Genomic DNA, 13,305 nt, shown 5'->3' on the forward strand with positions numbered 1-13,305 from the left:
ATCACCCCATCCCCGTCCACAAGGCCTAGCAAAACCCAAACCTACTTGAAGGTAACAGCGCTCACGTTGCCCCTTATGGGATCCGCGTTTCACGTCATCTCCTGAAGTCTTTCGACATGGATGACGTCTAATACATGTTTTGTGTGCACGGGTGACCTGGTTATGTATAAGGCTTCTCATGGCTGTGAAAGTGGTGATATACCATGTATGTATGTCCCTGTGTGCAGGCTAAGGTGGGCTGTTTCTCTTGCAGTTTGTTGTGATTTGCCGCTGATTAACGTACTTAAATCAATTATTTTGTGTTCCAGAATGTTTGGTTTGGGTTATGTTGGGTTCAAGAATGTTTGGTTGGGTTTATGTTGGGTTCCAGAATTATTGGCTTCGAGTTATGTTATGGCTTCCAGAATGTTGGTTTTGGTTTTGTTGGTTCCAGAATTTGGTTTGGTCCAGAATGTTTGGTTTGGGTTATGTTGGGTTCCAGAATGTTTGGTTTGAGTTATATTGGCTCTGGAATGTTTGGGTTGAGTTATATTGGGTCCAGAATGTTGGTTTGAGTTATATTGGGTTCCAGAATGTTTGGTTTGAGTTATGTGGGGTTCCAGAATGTTTTGTTGAGTTATGTGGGTTCCGAATGTTTGAGTGTTGAGTTATGGTGGGGTTCCAGAATGTTTGTTTGATATTATATGGGTTCCAGAATGTTTGGTTGTGAATGTTGGTCCAGAATGTTGTTTGAGTTATATTGGTTCCAAGATTTGGCTTTGAATTGTTAGTTGGTCCAGAATTGCTTATGCTCTTCTCTTCTCTTCTGGTCTCCTCATCTTTGTCTTTCAGAACAATGAACGCAGGGATTGGACAGAGAAACTTCCCTCTTCCCCCGGGGGAAATAATTCTCATGTCCTGCCGCAACATGTCTTCATCCAGCTACAGCACAGGTATCTTCCATGTCCACCCTCAGCTCAGCCACGAGGGGGGCCGGGGGGTCCATTCCATGGAGTCCACCACAAACATACCTCTCTGGACAAGGTACGAGTGGATGCAGAATGTGTCAGCTTTTGAATATCTATTGTTGACTTACAGATATTTACAATGCATATATTCCAGCTGGCTTGTCTCACCGAAGCCCTACTACAGAGTTCATCAAACATGGAGATTTAGGGTTTATATGGGAAACGTGGTTGACATCCGAAAGTTTGCCGACCTTGCACTCAGAATGTACTGTTTGCTAGAATTCTATTGTCAGTATCTATGTATTTGGTAGTCGTCATCACTGGTCTCCTCCTCTCTACAGGAGGAAACTCTCTCTCCCGCACTCACATGATGGGGGCGGGACGCGCACAGAGAATGTTGTCATGAGAAACGATCAGAGAACAGAGGTTACTATGAGGACTATGACGACAACATCCGAGATTCCATCATCATAGGAGACCTGTCCAGTGGATTGTCTGGATACACAGATGGCCAAAGTAAGATTTAGATTCATTTGAAGCAATATTCCTTTAAGCATATTTGAAAGCAAGATTTTCAGCTCTTTGAGTGCAAGAGCTGATAATTACAGTTTCACTGACACAGGTACAGGCATGAGGCTCATACGAGCCAATTTAGATGAGGTCTTTGACAAGGAAGTATTTGCAAGCGAGGTCTTTGGAACAGGGAGGTGTCTTTGATTATGAAGGTCTTTGCCTAAGGGAAATGCCATCACATGCTTTTCAGATACTCTATCTGACCTCTAGCATGTGTAATGAAAAACTCATCTGTTTGACTTCTGTATCATACGCTCAATAATGTCAGAGTTATACAGAATCATCTACAGCAGTGACTTACTGATGACACGAGTGCGCCAGTGTAGCGCTGGGGGGCTGACTGGCTATCTGTCATCGAATTAACTGCGGGGTGGGGGCTAGGCTTGACACGAGACTGCAGGCGCATATGCCGACCAGTCGCATCTCTGTTCTCCGTGGGTCTCTCATCCGATACAGTTCAAATCTCTCCTCCACTCGACTCTCTATTCACATTCCTACCTTCACTTGTATCCCTCCACTTTGTTCTCCGTATTACCCACCACATCGCTTACAACTATACCTTTCCTGTCCTACCTCCTACCCGTTCCATAGGCCTCCTCTTGCTCCAATTTTGACTGCTCCGTCATTCTCAGGTACATATTGGCTTCAGTCCCACTCAGACACAGAGTCAGTACGACTACGTATGTCTCAGGCCTTCCGGCCGGAGCCCAGGTCTGAGGAGTGTGCGGGAACGAACTGCACTTACTGAACTCTGGACAGAGGTGCTCCTGACGGTGGTCTTAGTCTGCGTGCAGCACCACTTCAGCTGTACCTCGTTCTCACCAACCACTGGACTTAATAGGCAAGGGCCTAAAGAGTACAGCTATAGGCTCATGGGGGTTAGGAGGACTTACCATTGCCCATAGCTAGGAGCGTGCCACCAGGTTGTGACAGGAAGGACTTTGTGTTGCTGAAAGCTAATTTTTGCGGCACCGACTGCAATGCATAACAGGTTATCCTTTTCGACTAGGAATGGAGACTACAGAGAGGCAACGGTAGTGGAGGGAAAACCAAAGGTTTCTAGCGCCTACTTCAGTTTACAAGCTCAACCATGTTCCATAACAAAATGAGACCCAAAAGGCTACTGAGACAATGAAAACGCGATCAGATACTGGGGATGTCCAAGCGACCTAACGGTCCAGAATTGTCTAACGGTAGAACCACGAATAAAATCCTAACCAAGTCTTATTAGATAAGATACGTCATAATAGGTAAACCCCGTAGGTCAAATGACCTTCAGCAGGACAACACTCCCCTTACCCCTAACACCCTCCTTCCTAGACCAGCTAAACCCATCTCTTCTTCTCTCCCCACTCGGCATTGCAGCTAAGTTTTTCCAACAAATCGAGCACCCCCAACCCCCAGAAGGGGAAATCGCAGCGCCAAATCAGAGTTTGCCAGTAATCCTGGTCCACGAACCCTGTGCGCAAAGGTCCCTGGACCACCCCTACTTGCCACGAGGAGCCTACGCCGGAACAGTGCAGTTGTGTGACTCTGCCCTGGGCACCCACTGCCCTTTGCAGAAAAGATCCAAAGTGACAGGAGCAGACCGGCACTGGTGGTGATAGGGACTTGAAAAATGTGCAGAGGGAGCCAGACAAAACCTGAGTGGTGATAACAAGTGTGGAAAAGTACTCTGAGCACACAGACTATGTCTCCAACATGAGCGCGTTGCAGTAAATTATGGGACCGCGGACATGGTGCGACCATGAACTGTGCAGGCAATATCAAGAGATCGACGGTGACGGAAATGGCGATTTAATTCTAAGTTCTATAACTGACTGTGTGCACAAAAGAAGACAGGGTGAAACAGGAAAAAAGCGAGAAGAACATTGAATTGAATTATGGCTCCAATAGGGGCAATGAACAACGCTCTGAGGTTGAACACAGTTGTCAGGATATTGTGCTGAAAATAGTCCGTGACTGGGCTGAAAATAGGAACACACGCGGGTGCGGGTCGAAATCAAGGTTGTTGCCAAAAATCCGACTGGACTACATCAACAGTGATAAATCATTACAATACCAATTAGCGATGGCGGAACAGACATATGCGTGACAAAAAGTTGTCGAGACAGTTAACCAACATCTAGTAACGAAACCAAGCTACAAAGCGCCTATCATGTTGTTGTGAAAATCGATGTACCTATCCATATGTGAGGGTGAGTTATGTTCCTCAGCCAGAGTTCCCCAGTACTCTCCCAGTAAGGGAATCCTAACAATCATTGGTGAGGTCTGAAGGCCGTGTCAGAGGGGCGAGAAGATGGCCGCGGGCCTTGCGGGCAAATGGCTACACTAAAAACAGAGACCTCAAGGCAGAAGGTGGCGACCTAAGAGGACCCCGACGGAAACGACATTAATGACTACGGCCCCAAAAATGCACCACAGGAAGCATTCAAACTGCCATGCAATTAGCACAAAAATAGGATAATACCATAGAAGAAAGAATAATGGCCCAATAAATTCAATCAGGATATTCCTCTCTCAACAATTCGCACAAAACTGAGTAATGAAAAGTTGTCTGAGAGTAACAAACTGGGCACCAAGAAAGTTACTGATTCAGGAGTGAGTCTCAGAATCAAAAATTCAAAACCAAGAACAAACCACGGAAAGTATACACAAACCGAGTAGGCGGGAGATCGCGGAAAAATGCACGGCTGGAAACCAGACCATGGGCTGAAGAAGACAATGCCGAGGCCAGCGTGGCGAAGACGCGCGAAAGGACCAAAACCGACGCCAGAGGCCGTGAGCGGTGATCCGAGGGTCAACTACGTATAACTGAAGGGTCGGACCAGCCCGACTCGGGAGGTTGAATCTGCGCGAAGGCTCACCCATGCAAAGCGTGGGGGAGGATATCCGTTGTGAGACTTCTGATAGGGCTTTCTTCAAATCCTATCAACTGTTTTAGATCTCATAGCCTGTCCCAGCCATCCCTTTACAGTATCTAACCCCCTTGTCTCTCTATCCAGGTGATGTGAAGCGTATAAACATGTCCAGCCCCGCAGACAACTCCGTGGTGGTGCAGGACCTGCTGCCTAACCACTCCACTCCTGTTCAAGGTGAAGGCTCAGAGTCAGGAAGGCTGGGGACCGGAGAGGGAGGGAGTCATCACCATAGAGTCAGCTGTCGACCCCAACAGCCCACTCAGCCCAATGGCAGGTAATCAGCTATACAGACACTCAGCCCAATGCCAGGTAATCAGCTTACAGACACTCAGCCCAATCCAGGTAATCAGCTATACAGACCACTCAGCCCAATGCCAGGTAATCAGCTATACAGACCACTCAGCCCAATGCCAGGTAATCAGCTATACAGACCACTCAGCCCAATGCCAGGTAATCAGCTATACAGACCACTCAGCCCAATGCCAGGTAATCAGTATACAGACCACTCAGCCCCAATGCCAGTAATGTCAGTTATAAAGACCACTCAGCCCAATGCCAGGTAATAGCTATACAGACCACTCAGCCCAATGCCAGGTAATCAGCTATACAGACCACTCAGCCCAATGCCAGGTAATCAGTTATACAGACCACTCAGCCCAATGCCAGGTAATCATTATACAGACCCACTCAGCCCAATGCCAGGTAATCAGCTATACAGACCACTCAGCCCAATGCCAGGTAATCACTATACAGACCACTCAGCCCAATGCCAGGTAATCAGCTATACAGACCACTCAGCCCAATGCCAGGTAATCAGCTATACAGACCACTCAGCCCAATGCCAGGTAATCAGCTATACAGACCACTCAGCCCAATGCCAGGTAATCAGCTTACAGACCACTCAGCCCAATGGCAGGTAATCAGCATATACAGACCACTCAGCCCAATGCCAGGTAATCAGCTATACAGACCACTCAGCCCAATGCCAGGTAATCAGCTATACAGACCACTCAGCCCAATGCCAGGTTTCAGCTATACAGACCACTCAGCCCCAATGCCAGTAATCAGCTATACAGACCACTCAGCCCAATGCCAGGTAATCAGCTATACAGACCACTCAGCCCAATGCCAGGTAATCAGCATACAGACCACTCAGCCCAATGCCAGGTAATCAGTTATACAGACCACTCAGCCCAATGCCAGGTAATCAGCTACAGACCACTCAGCCCAATGCCAGAGTGAATCAGCTATACAGACCACTCAGCCCAATGCCAGGTAATCAGTATACAGACCACTCAGCCATGCCAGAATCAGTATACAGACCACTCAGCCCAATGCCAGGTAATCAGCTATACAGACACTCAGCCCAATGCCAGGTAATCAGTATCAGACCACTCAGCCCAATGCCAGGTAATCAGCTATACAGACCACTCAGCCCAATGCCAGGTAATCAGCTATACAGACCACTCAGCCCAATGCCAGGTAATCAGTATACAGGACCACTCAGCCCAATGCCAGGTAATCAGCTATACAGACCACTCAGCCCAATGCAGGTAATCAGCTATACAGACCACTCAGCCCAATGCCAGGTAATCAGCTATACAGACCACTCAGCCCAATGCCAGGTAATCAGCTATACAGACCACTCAGCCCAATGGCAGGTAATCAGCTATACAGACCACTCAGCCCAATGCCAGGTAATCAGCTATACAGACCACTCAGCCCAATGCCAGGTAATCAGCTATACAGACCACTCAGCCCAATGCCAGGTAATCAGCTATACAGACCACTCAGCCCAATGCCAGGTAATCAGCTATACAGACCACTCAGCCAATGCCAGGTAATCAGCTATACAGACCACTCAGCCCAATGCCAGTAATCAGTATACAGACCACTCAGCCCAATGCCAGTAATCAGCTTACAGACCACTCAGCCCAATGCCAGGTAATCAGCTATACAGACCACTCAGCCAATGCCAGGTAAATCAGTTATACAGACCACTCAGCCCAATGCCAGGTAATCAGCTATACAGACAGCAAGCAGGTATCAGTTCAGACCAGCCAATGCCAAATGCCAGGTAATCAGCTATACAGACCACTCAGCCCAATGCCAGGTAATCAGTTATACAGACCACTCAGCCCAATGCCAGGTAATCAGCTATACATCTTTGCCCCCCATTGTGGATCCCTCTTATCCTCACTCCTTTGGTTAGCTGATTGATCTCCGGCCTCTAGCTCTCTGTTTCCGGTTTAATCTACATTTACTTTCTCTCTCTCCAATTACCTATTTCTATTTTCAATCTTTCAATCCGTTGTTCCTTGGTCTCTCCTTCACTCCCTCCATGTATTCTCTTCCTCACGCTCTCTCTCTTTCTCCACTCTCTCTCTCACTCGCTCTGTCTTCCCGCCTCAGGTTCTCCCTTCACTCTCAGCACCCCCAGTGCTCCAGGCCCCCTGGTGTTCACAGCTGTGTCCCTTAACTCTCTCCACCTCTCCTCTCTAACTCCCCTTCTCCCCCGTCTCCCTCAGGTTCTCCCTTCACTCTCAGTACCCCCAGTGCTCCAGACCCCCTGGTATTCACAGCTGTGTCCCTTAACTCTCTCCTCTCTAACTCCCCTTCTCCCCCGTCTCCCTCAGGTTCTCCCTTCACTCTCAGTACCCCCAGTGCTCCAGGCCCCCTGGTATTCACAGCGCTGTCCCCCGAGGCACTGCAGCTGAGCTGGGAGAAACCCCGCAAACCCAACGGAGACATCCTGGGCTACGTGGTCACCTGTGAACATCTGCACGGAGGAGGTGAGACTGAACACTGACTCCAGATCAGTTTTCGGGGATTGTAGAGATTTTTGTCAACAGTCATTTGCTAGGATTTATACATTGACGTGATCTCGAGAGACAAAATAATCAAAGACTCTTCTATTTTGTTAATCTCTAGGTCTTCTTGACTTGTTATTGGACAATGCTAATCAAATGTCCTTTAACTTTCATATTTATATCCACTTTAATTTCCTAGTCTGATCCCCACTTTCCCCCTTCATCTCCACCCCCCCTCTCCCAGGTGACATGCGTTCCTTCCAGGTGAGCGGTGACAGCGCTGAGACCAGTCTGACAGTTCCGGACCTGAGTGAGAACATGCCGTACAAGTTCAAAGTTCAGGCCAGGACGACCCAGGGCTTCGGCCCCGAGAGGGAGGGCATTATCACCATCGAGTCTCAGGATGACGGTAAAGAGGACAGAGTCCTACAAGAGTCTCTTTTATCTAAGGTTTTATCTAGTGCTTAAATTGAAATGAATAAGGTTTCGGTACTCGGGACTCACTTTACAGGTACCATACTGGGTTTCATATTTAGAAGCCAGTGTTCTATGCGTTTGTACATTTGGAATTGTATTGTATACTAATGTATGATTCTGTCTCTTGCTCCCCTCTGTAGGCGGTACGTCTCAACTAGGAGGCCTAGGCGGTATGACTCAACTAGGAGGTCTAGGCGGTATGACTCAACTAGGAGGTCTAGGCGGTACGTCTCAACTAGGAGGCCTAGGCGGTATGACTCAACTAGGAGGCCTAGGCGGTATGACTCAACTAGGAGGTCTAGGCGGTACGTCTCAACTAGGAGGTCTAGGCGGTACGTCTCAGTACAGCAGTCAGTCCTTGACCAAGAGAGATGTGTACCAACTTCCTACAGAGGGCAGCACACACACCAACGTCACACACACCATGATCAACGACCCATACTACTCAGGTAGTGTATCAATTTAATCTCCCTCTCTCTCACTCCCCACAGCATTTCTCTTCTCTCTCTCTCTCTCTCTCTCTCTCTCTCTCCTCTCTGCCATCTCTCTCTCTCTCTCTCTCTCTCTCTCTCTCTCTCTCTCTCTCTCCTCCTCTCCTTCCTCTCCCTCCTCCTCTCTTCTCTCCTCTCTCTCTTTCTCTTCTCTCTTCTCCTCTCTCTTCTCTCCTCTCTCTCTTCTCTCTCTCTCTCTCTCTCTCTCTCTCTCTCTCTCCTCCTCTCTCTCTCTCTCTCTCTCACTCACTCACTCCACTCACTCATCTTCACTTCACTCACTCTCGACAGCATCTCTCAACCCCACTCCTCCCCCTAGGAGATGGTATGATGATGGTGGGGAAGACGACCCAGCACACAGAGACCAGCGGCATGGTGACTCGTCATGTGACGAAGGAGGTGGTGCAGAGGAGCATGCAAGTGGCCGGCACCAGCAGCYTCACCAAGAAGGTCGAGAGGTCATTCTACGAGACCTGAAGTCAAAGGTCAACAACAAGATGGCGGCGTCCACGGTACCCAACATGTCCTCCTCTCTGTCTGTTACAAACAATGGCTCCTGTCCTCCCATCGGACACGGGATTCATTTTCATTCTTAATGATTTAGTTTTGTCGTTTGTTTCTATTTTGTCGCAAACATTTTACATTCAAAGAACTCTACCACCCCCACAAAGAGATGTCTTGTTGGAAGTTTGTAATTCTCTATTGCTTCTACCTGATACCACACCGAGGGTTTAGATAAGGCAAGGTCCATTAAACTTATCTGAGGTCGGTTCTCAATAGTTAAAAGTAGAGTTGGCTCCTGCTAATATATCTTTTGACAGAGATTAGCTGAGAGGTAAAGAGAGGGAGAGTAGGTAAGAGGTTTTGTATTGGTCGGCTACTTGTCTGCAACATGCCTACAGGTTATTAAATTGATGACATGTCTGCCTTTTCTTGTAGGGGTTCATTGTGTTATTAGATTGTTGGTAACTCTCACAGCATTTACAAATATATTAGACTGATGTGTTTTCTGTACGTCAGAAGAAATGGAATTGAAATGTTGATGCCAAATACTGTATTGCAATGTATTGTTTGTGTAAAAATATGTTTCCTATGGTTTTGCATATTTCATTTCCATTTATTTTTTCCCCATGCGTATGTGAACAAATTTAATAKATTCATAATGGTCCTCTGTAGCTCAGTTGGTAGAGCATAGCACTTGCAACTCCTGGATAGTGGGTTCGATTCCCGGGACCACCCATGCCACCTGAAAAAAAAGCGTTTGCTAATTCGCATAAATTATAGTTCTAATTTAGATATAACCTCAAATAAGGTATTCCCAGGTAACAGCATTTCATAGTTAAAGTGTGTCTCATTACTGTGTCATTGTTTCTGATTGAGTGCTATGGTCTAAAACCTTTTGTGTCTAACTAATATATTCTAGCATAACTTAAACGACTTAGTCCGGATATTTCTGAGACAAAAAAAATATTGTATTGCCTTTATAATGTATTTTCAAACCTATGTTGTGCTTTAGTTCAATTCAAAATGCTGTCCATTGTAAAGAGTCCTTACACTTAGTAAGACATGGCGTGATGAATATCATTAACATTTCATAAATATACCAACAAAAATGTATAAGGCAAAGCTTTTTTATACTTTTTCATCATATCTATTCATCAGTTACTTACTGTTTTTTATATCTGTCTATTTTATTACACTTAATAAAGATTGAATATAAACCACCTCTAGATGCATTTCTGTATATGCTCATGTACAATTCATTCGGAAAGAATTCAGACCCCTTCCCTTTTTCACATTTTGTTACGTTACAGCCTTTTTCTAAATGTATTCATATATTTTTAAATACTCCTCAATCTAAACACAATACCCCATAATGACAAAGCGAAAACAGGTTTTTAGAAATGTTTGCAAATGTAAAAAAATATATATTTTTGAAATCCTTATTTACATAATTATTCAGACCCTTTGCTATGACTCGAAATTGAGCTCAGGTGCATCCTGTTTCCATTGATCATCCTTGAGATGTTTCTACAACTGTGATTGGAGTCCACCTGTGGTAAATTCAATTGATTGGACATGATTTGGAAAGGCACACACCTGTCAATGCATGTCAGAGCAAAAACCAAGCCATGAGGTCGAAGGAATTGTCCGTAGAGCTCCGAGACCAGATTGTGTTGAGCCACAGATCTGGGGAAGGGTACCAAAACATTTCTGCAGCATTGAAGGTCCCCAAGATCACCGTGGCCTCCATCATTCTTAAATGGAAGAAGTTTGGAACCACCAAGACTCTTCTTAGAGCTGGCTGCCCGGCCAAACTGAGCAATCAGGGGAGAAGGGCCTTGGTCAGGGAGGGGACCACGAACCCGATGGTCACTCTGACAGAGCTCCAGAGTTCCTCTGTAGAGATGGGAGAAACTTCTATAAGGACAACCATCTCTGCAGCACTCCACCAATCAGGCCTTTACGGTAGAGTGACCAGACGGAAGCCACTCCTCAGTAAAAGGCACATGACAGCCCGCTTGGAGTTTGCCAAAAGGCACCTAAAGACTCTGACCATGAGAAACAATATGAAATCAAGATTGAACTCTTTCGCCTGAATGCCAAGCGTCATGGCTGGAGGAAGCCTGTCACCATCCCTACAGTGAAGCGTGATGGTGGCAGCATCATGCTGTGGGGATGTTTTTCCTCGAGGGATAGATGAACAGAGCAAAGTACAGAGATCCTTGATGAAAACCTGCTCCAGAGCACTCAGGACCTCAGACTGGGGAGAAGGTTCACCTTCCAACAGGACAATGACCCTAAGCACTCAACTAAGACAACGCAGGAGTTGCTTTGGGACAAGTCTCTGAATGTCCTTGAGTGGCCCAGCCAGAGCCCGGATTTGAACCCAATCGAACATCTCTAGAGAGACCTGAAAATAGCTGTGCAGCAACGCTCCCCATCCAACCTGACAGAGCTTGAGAGGATCTGCATAGAAGAATGGGAGAAACTCCCCAAATACAGGTGTGCCAAGTTTGTAGCGTCATACCCAAGAAGACGTGAGGCTGTAATCGTTGCCAAAGGTGCTTCAACAAAGTACTGAGTAAAGGGTCTGAATACTTATGTAAAATTGCTAAAAAACAGTTTTTGCTTTGTGATTATGGGGTATTGTGTGTAGATCGATTAGGGGGAAAAACTATTTGAACCACTTTAGATAAGGCTGTCATGTAAAGAAATGTGGAAAAAGTCAAGGGGTCTGAATACTTTTCAAAGGCACTGCAGGGTACCAAACTACCGGTAATTTACCAAAGTTACCGGAATTGTTGCAAATGGTATTTATCAGGCAATCTATGGTAATTTATACTTTAATATATGTATTCATATATAGTGCGCATTTTGTACATCTGTGTCCATATCGTCCATTAGTTTCTAGTGGTTCAAGAGAAAAAAAGCCWAATTAATGAAAAATTCATCTAATCAACAATGGCATTTTCAATTAAGGCCTAGATTCAATCAGATCAAGCGTTAACCCGGCAGTAGCGTTGGAGCTGTCAAATCGGTGAGCAGCTGTTCGAGATCATTGTCACCAAGCCACACCCATCCCACTAGCTTTAGAAGTTCCGAACGTGAAAGTCGAGGCTATATAGAAATAATGACGCTCAAACTAAAAATCATTAAACAAAATAATTAGGATTTCTATGGTGTAGATTACATCTCGCATTCCAGTGTTCAAACTTGTAAACAAGGCTGTATGGGATTTCCCTTAATGCAACTCCATGCAGCCAATGGAAAAGTCCGCTTTAGGTAGGCCGTCATTGTAAATAAGAATTTTGTTCTTATTAACTGACTTGCCTAGCTAAATAAAATAAAATGAAGGTATTTTGCCAGGAGCCGCTTGTGGATTTGACAGCTCTAACGCAGGCCACAAATGTGCATGTGTCTGCTCAAACGGTTAGAAACAGACTCCATGAGGGTGGTATGAGGGCCCGACGTCCACAGGTGGGGGTTGTGCTTACAGCCCAACACCGTGCAGGACGTTTGGCATTTGCCAGAGAACACCAAGATTGGCAAATTCGCCACTGGGGCCCTGTGCTCTTCACAGATGAAAGCAGGTTCACACTGAGCACATGAGCACATGTGACAGACGTGACAGAGTCTGGAGACGCTGTGGAGAACGTTCTGCTGCCTGCAACATCCTCCAGCATGACCTGTTTGGCGGTGGGTCAGTCATGGTGTTGGGTGGCATTTCTTTGTGGGGCCGCACAGCCCTCCATGTGCTCGCCAGAGGTAGCCTGACTGCCATTAGGTACCGAGATGAGATCCTAAGAGCCATTGTGAGACCATATGCTGACACATGCACATTTGTGGCCTGCTGGAGGTCATTTTGCAGGGCTCTGGCAGTGCTACTCCTTGCACAAAGGCGGAGGTGGCGGTCCTGCTGCTGGGTTGTTGCCCTCCTACGGCCTCCTCCACGTCTCCTGATGTACTGGCCTGTCTCCTGGTAGCGCCTCCATGCTCTGGACACTACGCTGACAGACACAGCAAACCTTCTTGCCACAGCTCGCATTGATGTGCCATCCTGGATGAGCTGCACTACCTGAGCCACTTGTGTGGGTTGTAGACTCCGTCTCATGCTACCACTAGAGTGAAAGCACCGCCAGCATTCAAAAGTGACCAAAACATCAGCCTGCAGAACCACTCCTTTATTGGGGGTGTCTTGCTAATTGCCTATAATTTCCACCTTTTGTCTATTCCATTTGCACAACAGCATGTGAAATTTATTGTCAATCAGTGTTGCTTCCTAAGTGGACAGTTTGATTTCACAGAAGTGTGATTGACTTGGAGTTACATTGTGTTGTTTAAGTGTTCCCTTTATTTTTTTGAGCAGTGTATATAAACGTGTGTAAATAATATAAAGCATATTTAATGCTGAAACCCTCATATTAAACACCAATGACATTCACTAAGTTGATGGGTTGTAATTTAGGATAATGTTTTCAATAATTTTTTTAAATTTTAAAATCATCTTATTTTATTATTTTACATGTGATAAGGCCCCTCAGAGGCCAGAAATAATTACAGACACCTGTGATAATCTGAAGTA

General features: G+C 46.1%; 1 protein-coding gene across 1 annotated transcript in view; it reads left to right on the forward strand.

Moving 5' to 3' along the window:
• LOC112080649 (integrin beta-4-like) overlaps nt 1-9,943 on the forward strand; it is a 51,145-nt gene extending 41,202 nt beyond the window's left edge. Inside the window, 4 exon segments of the mRNA XM_070442651.1 lie at nt 7,078-7,233; nt 7,496-7,660; nt 7,869-8,177; nt 8,539-9,943. Coding sequence (XP_070298752.1) covers nt 7,078-7,233; nt 7,496-7,660; nt 7,869-8,177; nt 8,539-8,696 — 788 coding nt within the window. The 3' untranslated portion in view covers nt 8,697-9,943.
• Nucleotides 9,944-13,305: the final 3,362 nt, after the last annotated feature.

The sequence above is a fragment of the Salvelinus sp. IW2-2015 genome, unplaced genomic scaffold (genome assembly GCF_002910315.2).
Source record: "Salvelinus sp. IW2-2015 unplaced genomic scaffold, ASM291031v2 Un_scaffold16406, whole genome shotgun sequence".
In the NCBI taxonomy this organism is placed as follows: domain Eukaryota; kingdom Metazoa; phylum Chordata; class Actinopteri; order Salmoniformes; family Salmonidae; genus Salvelinus; species Salvelinus sp. IW2-2015.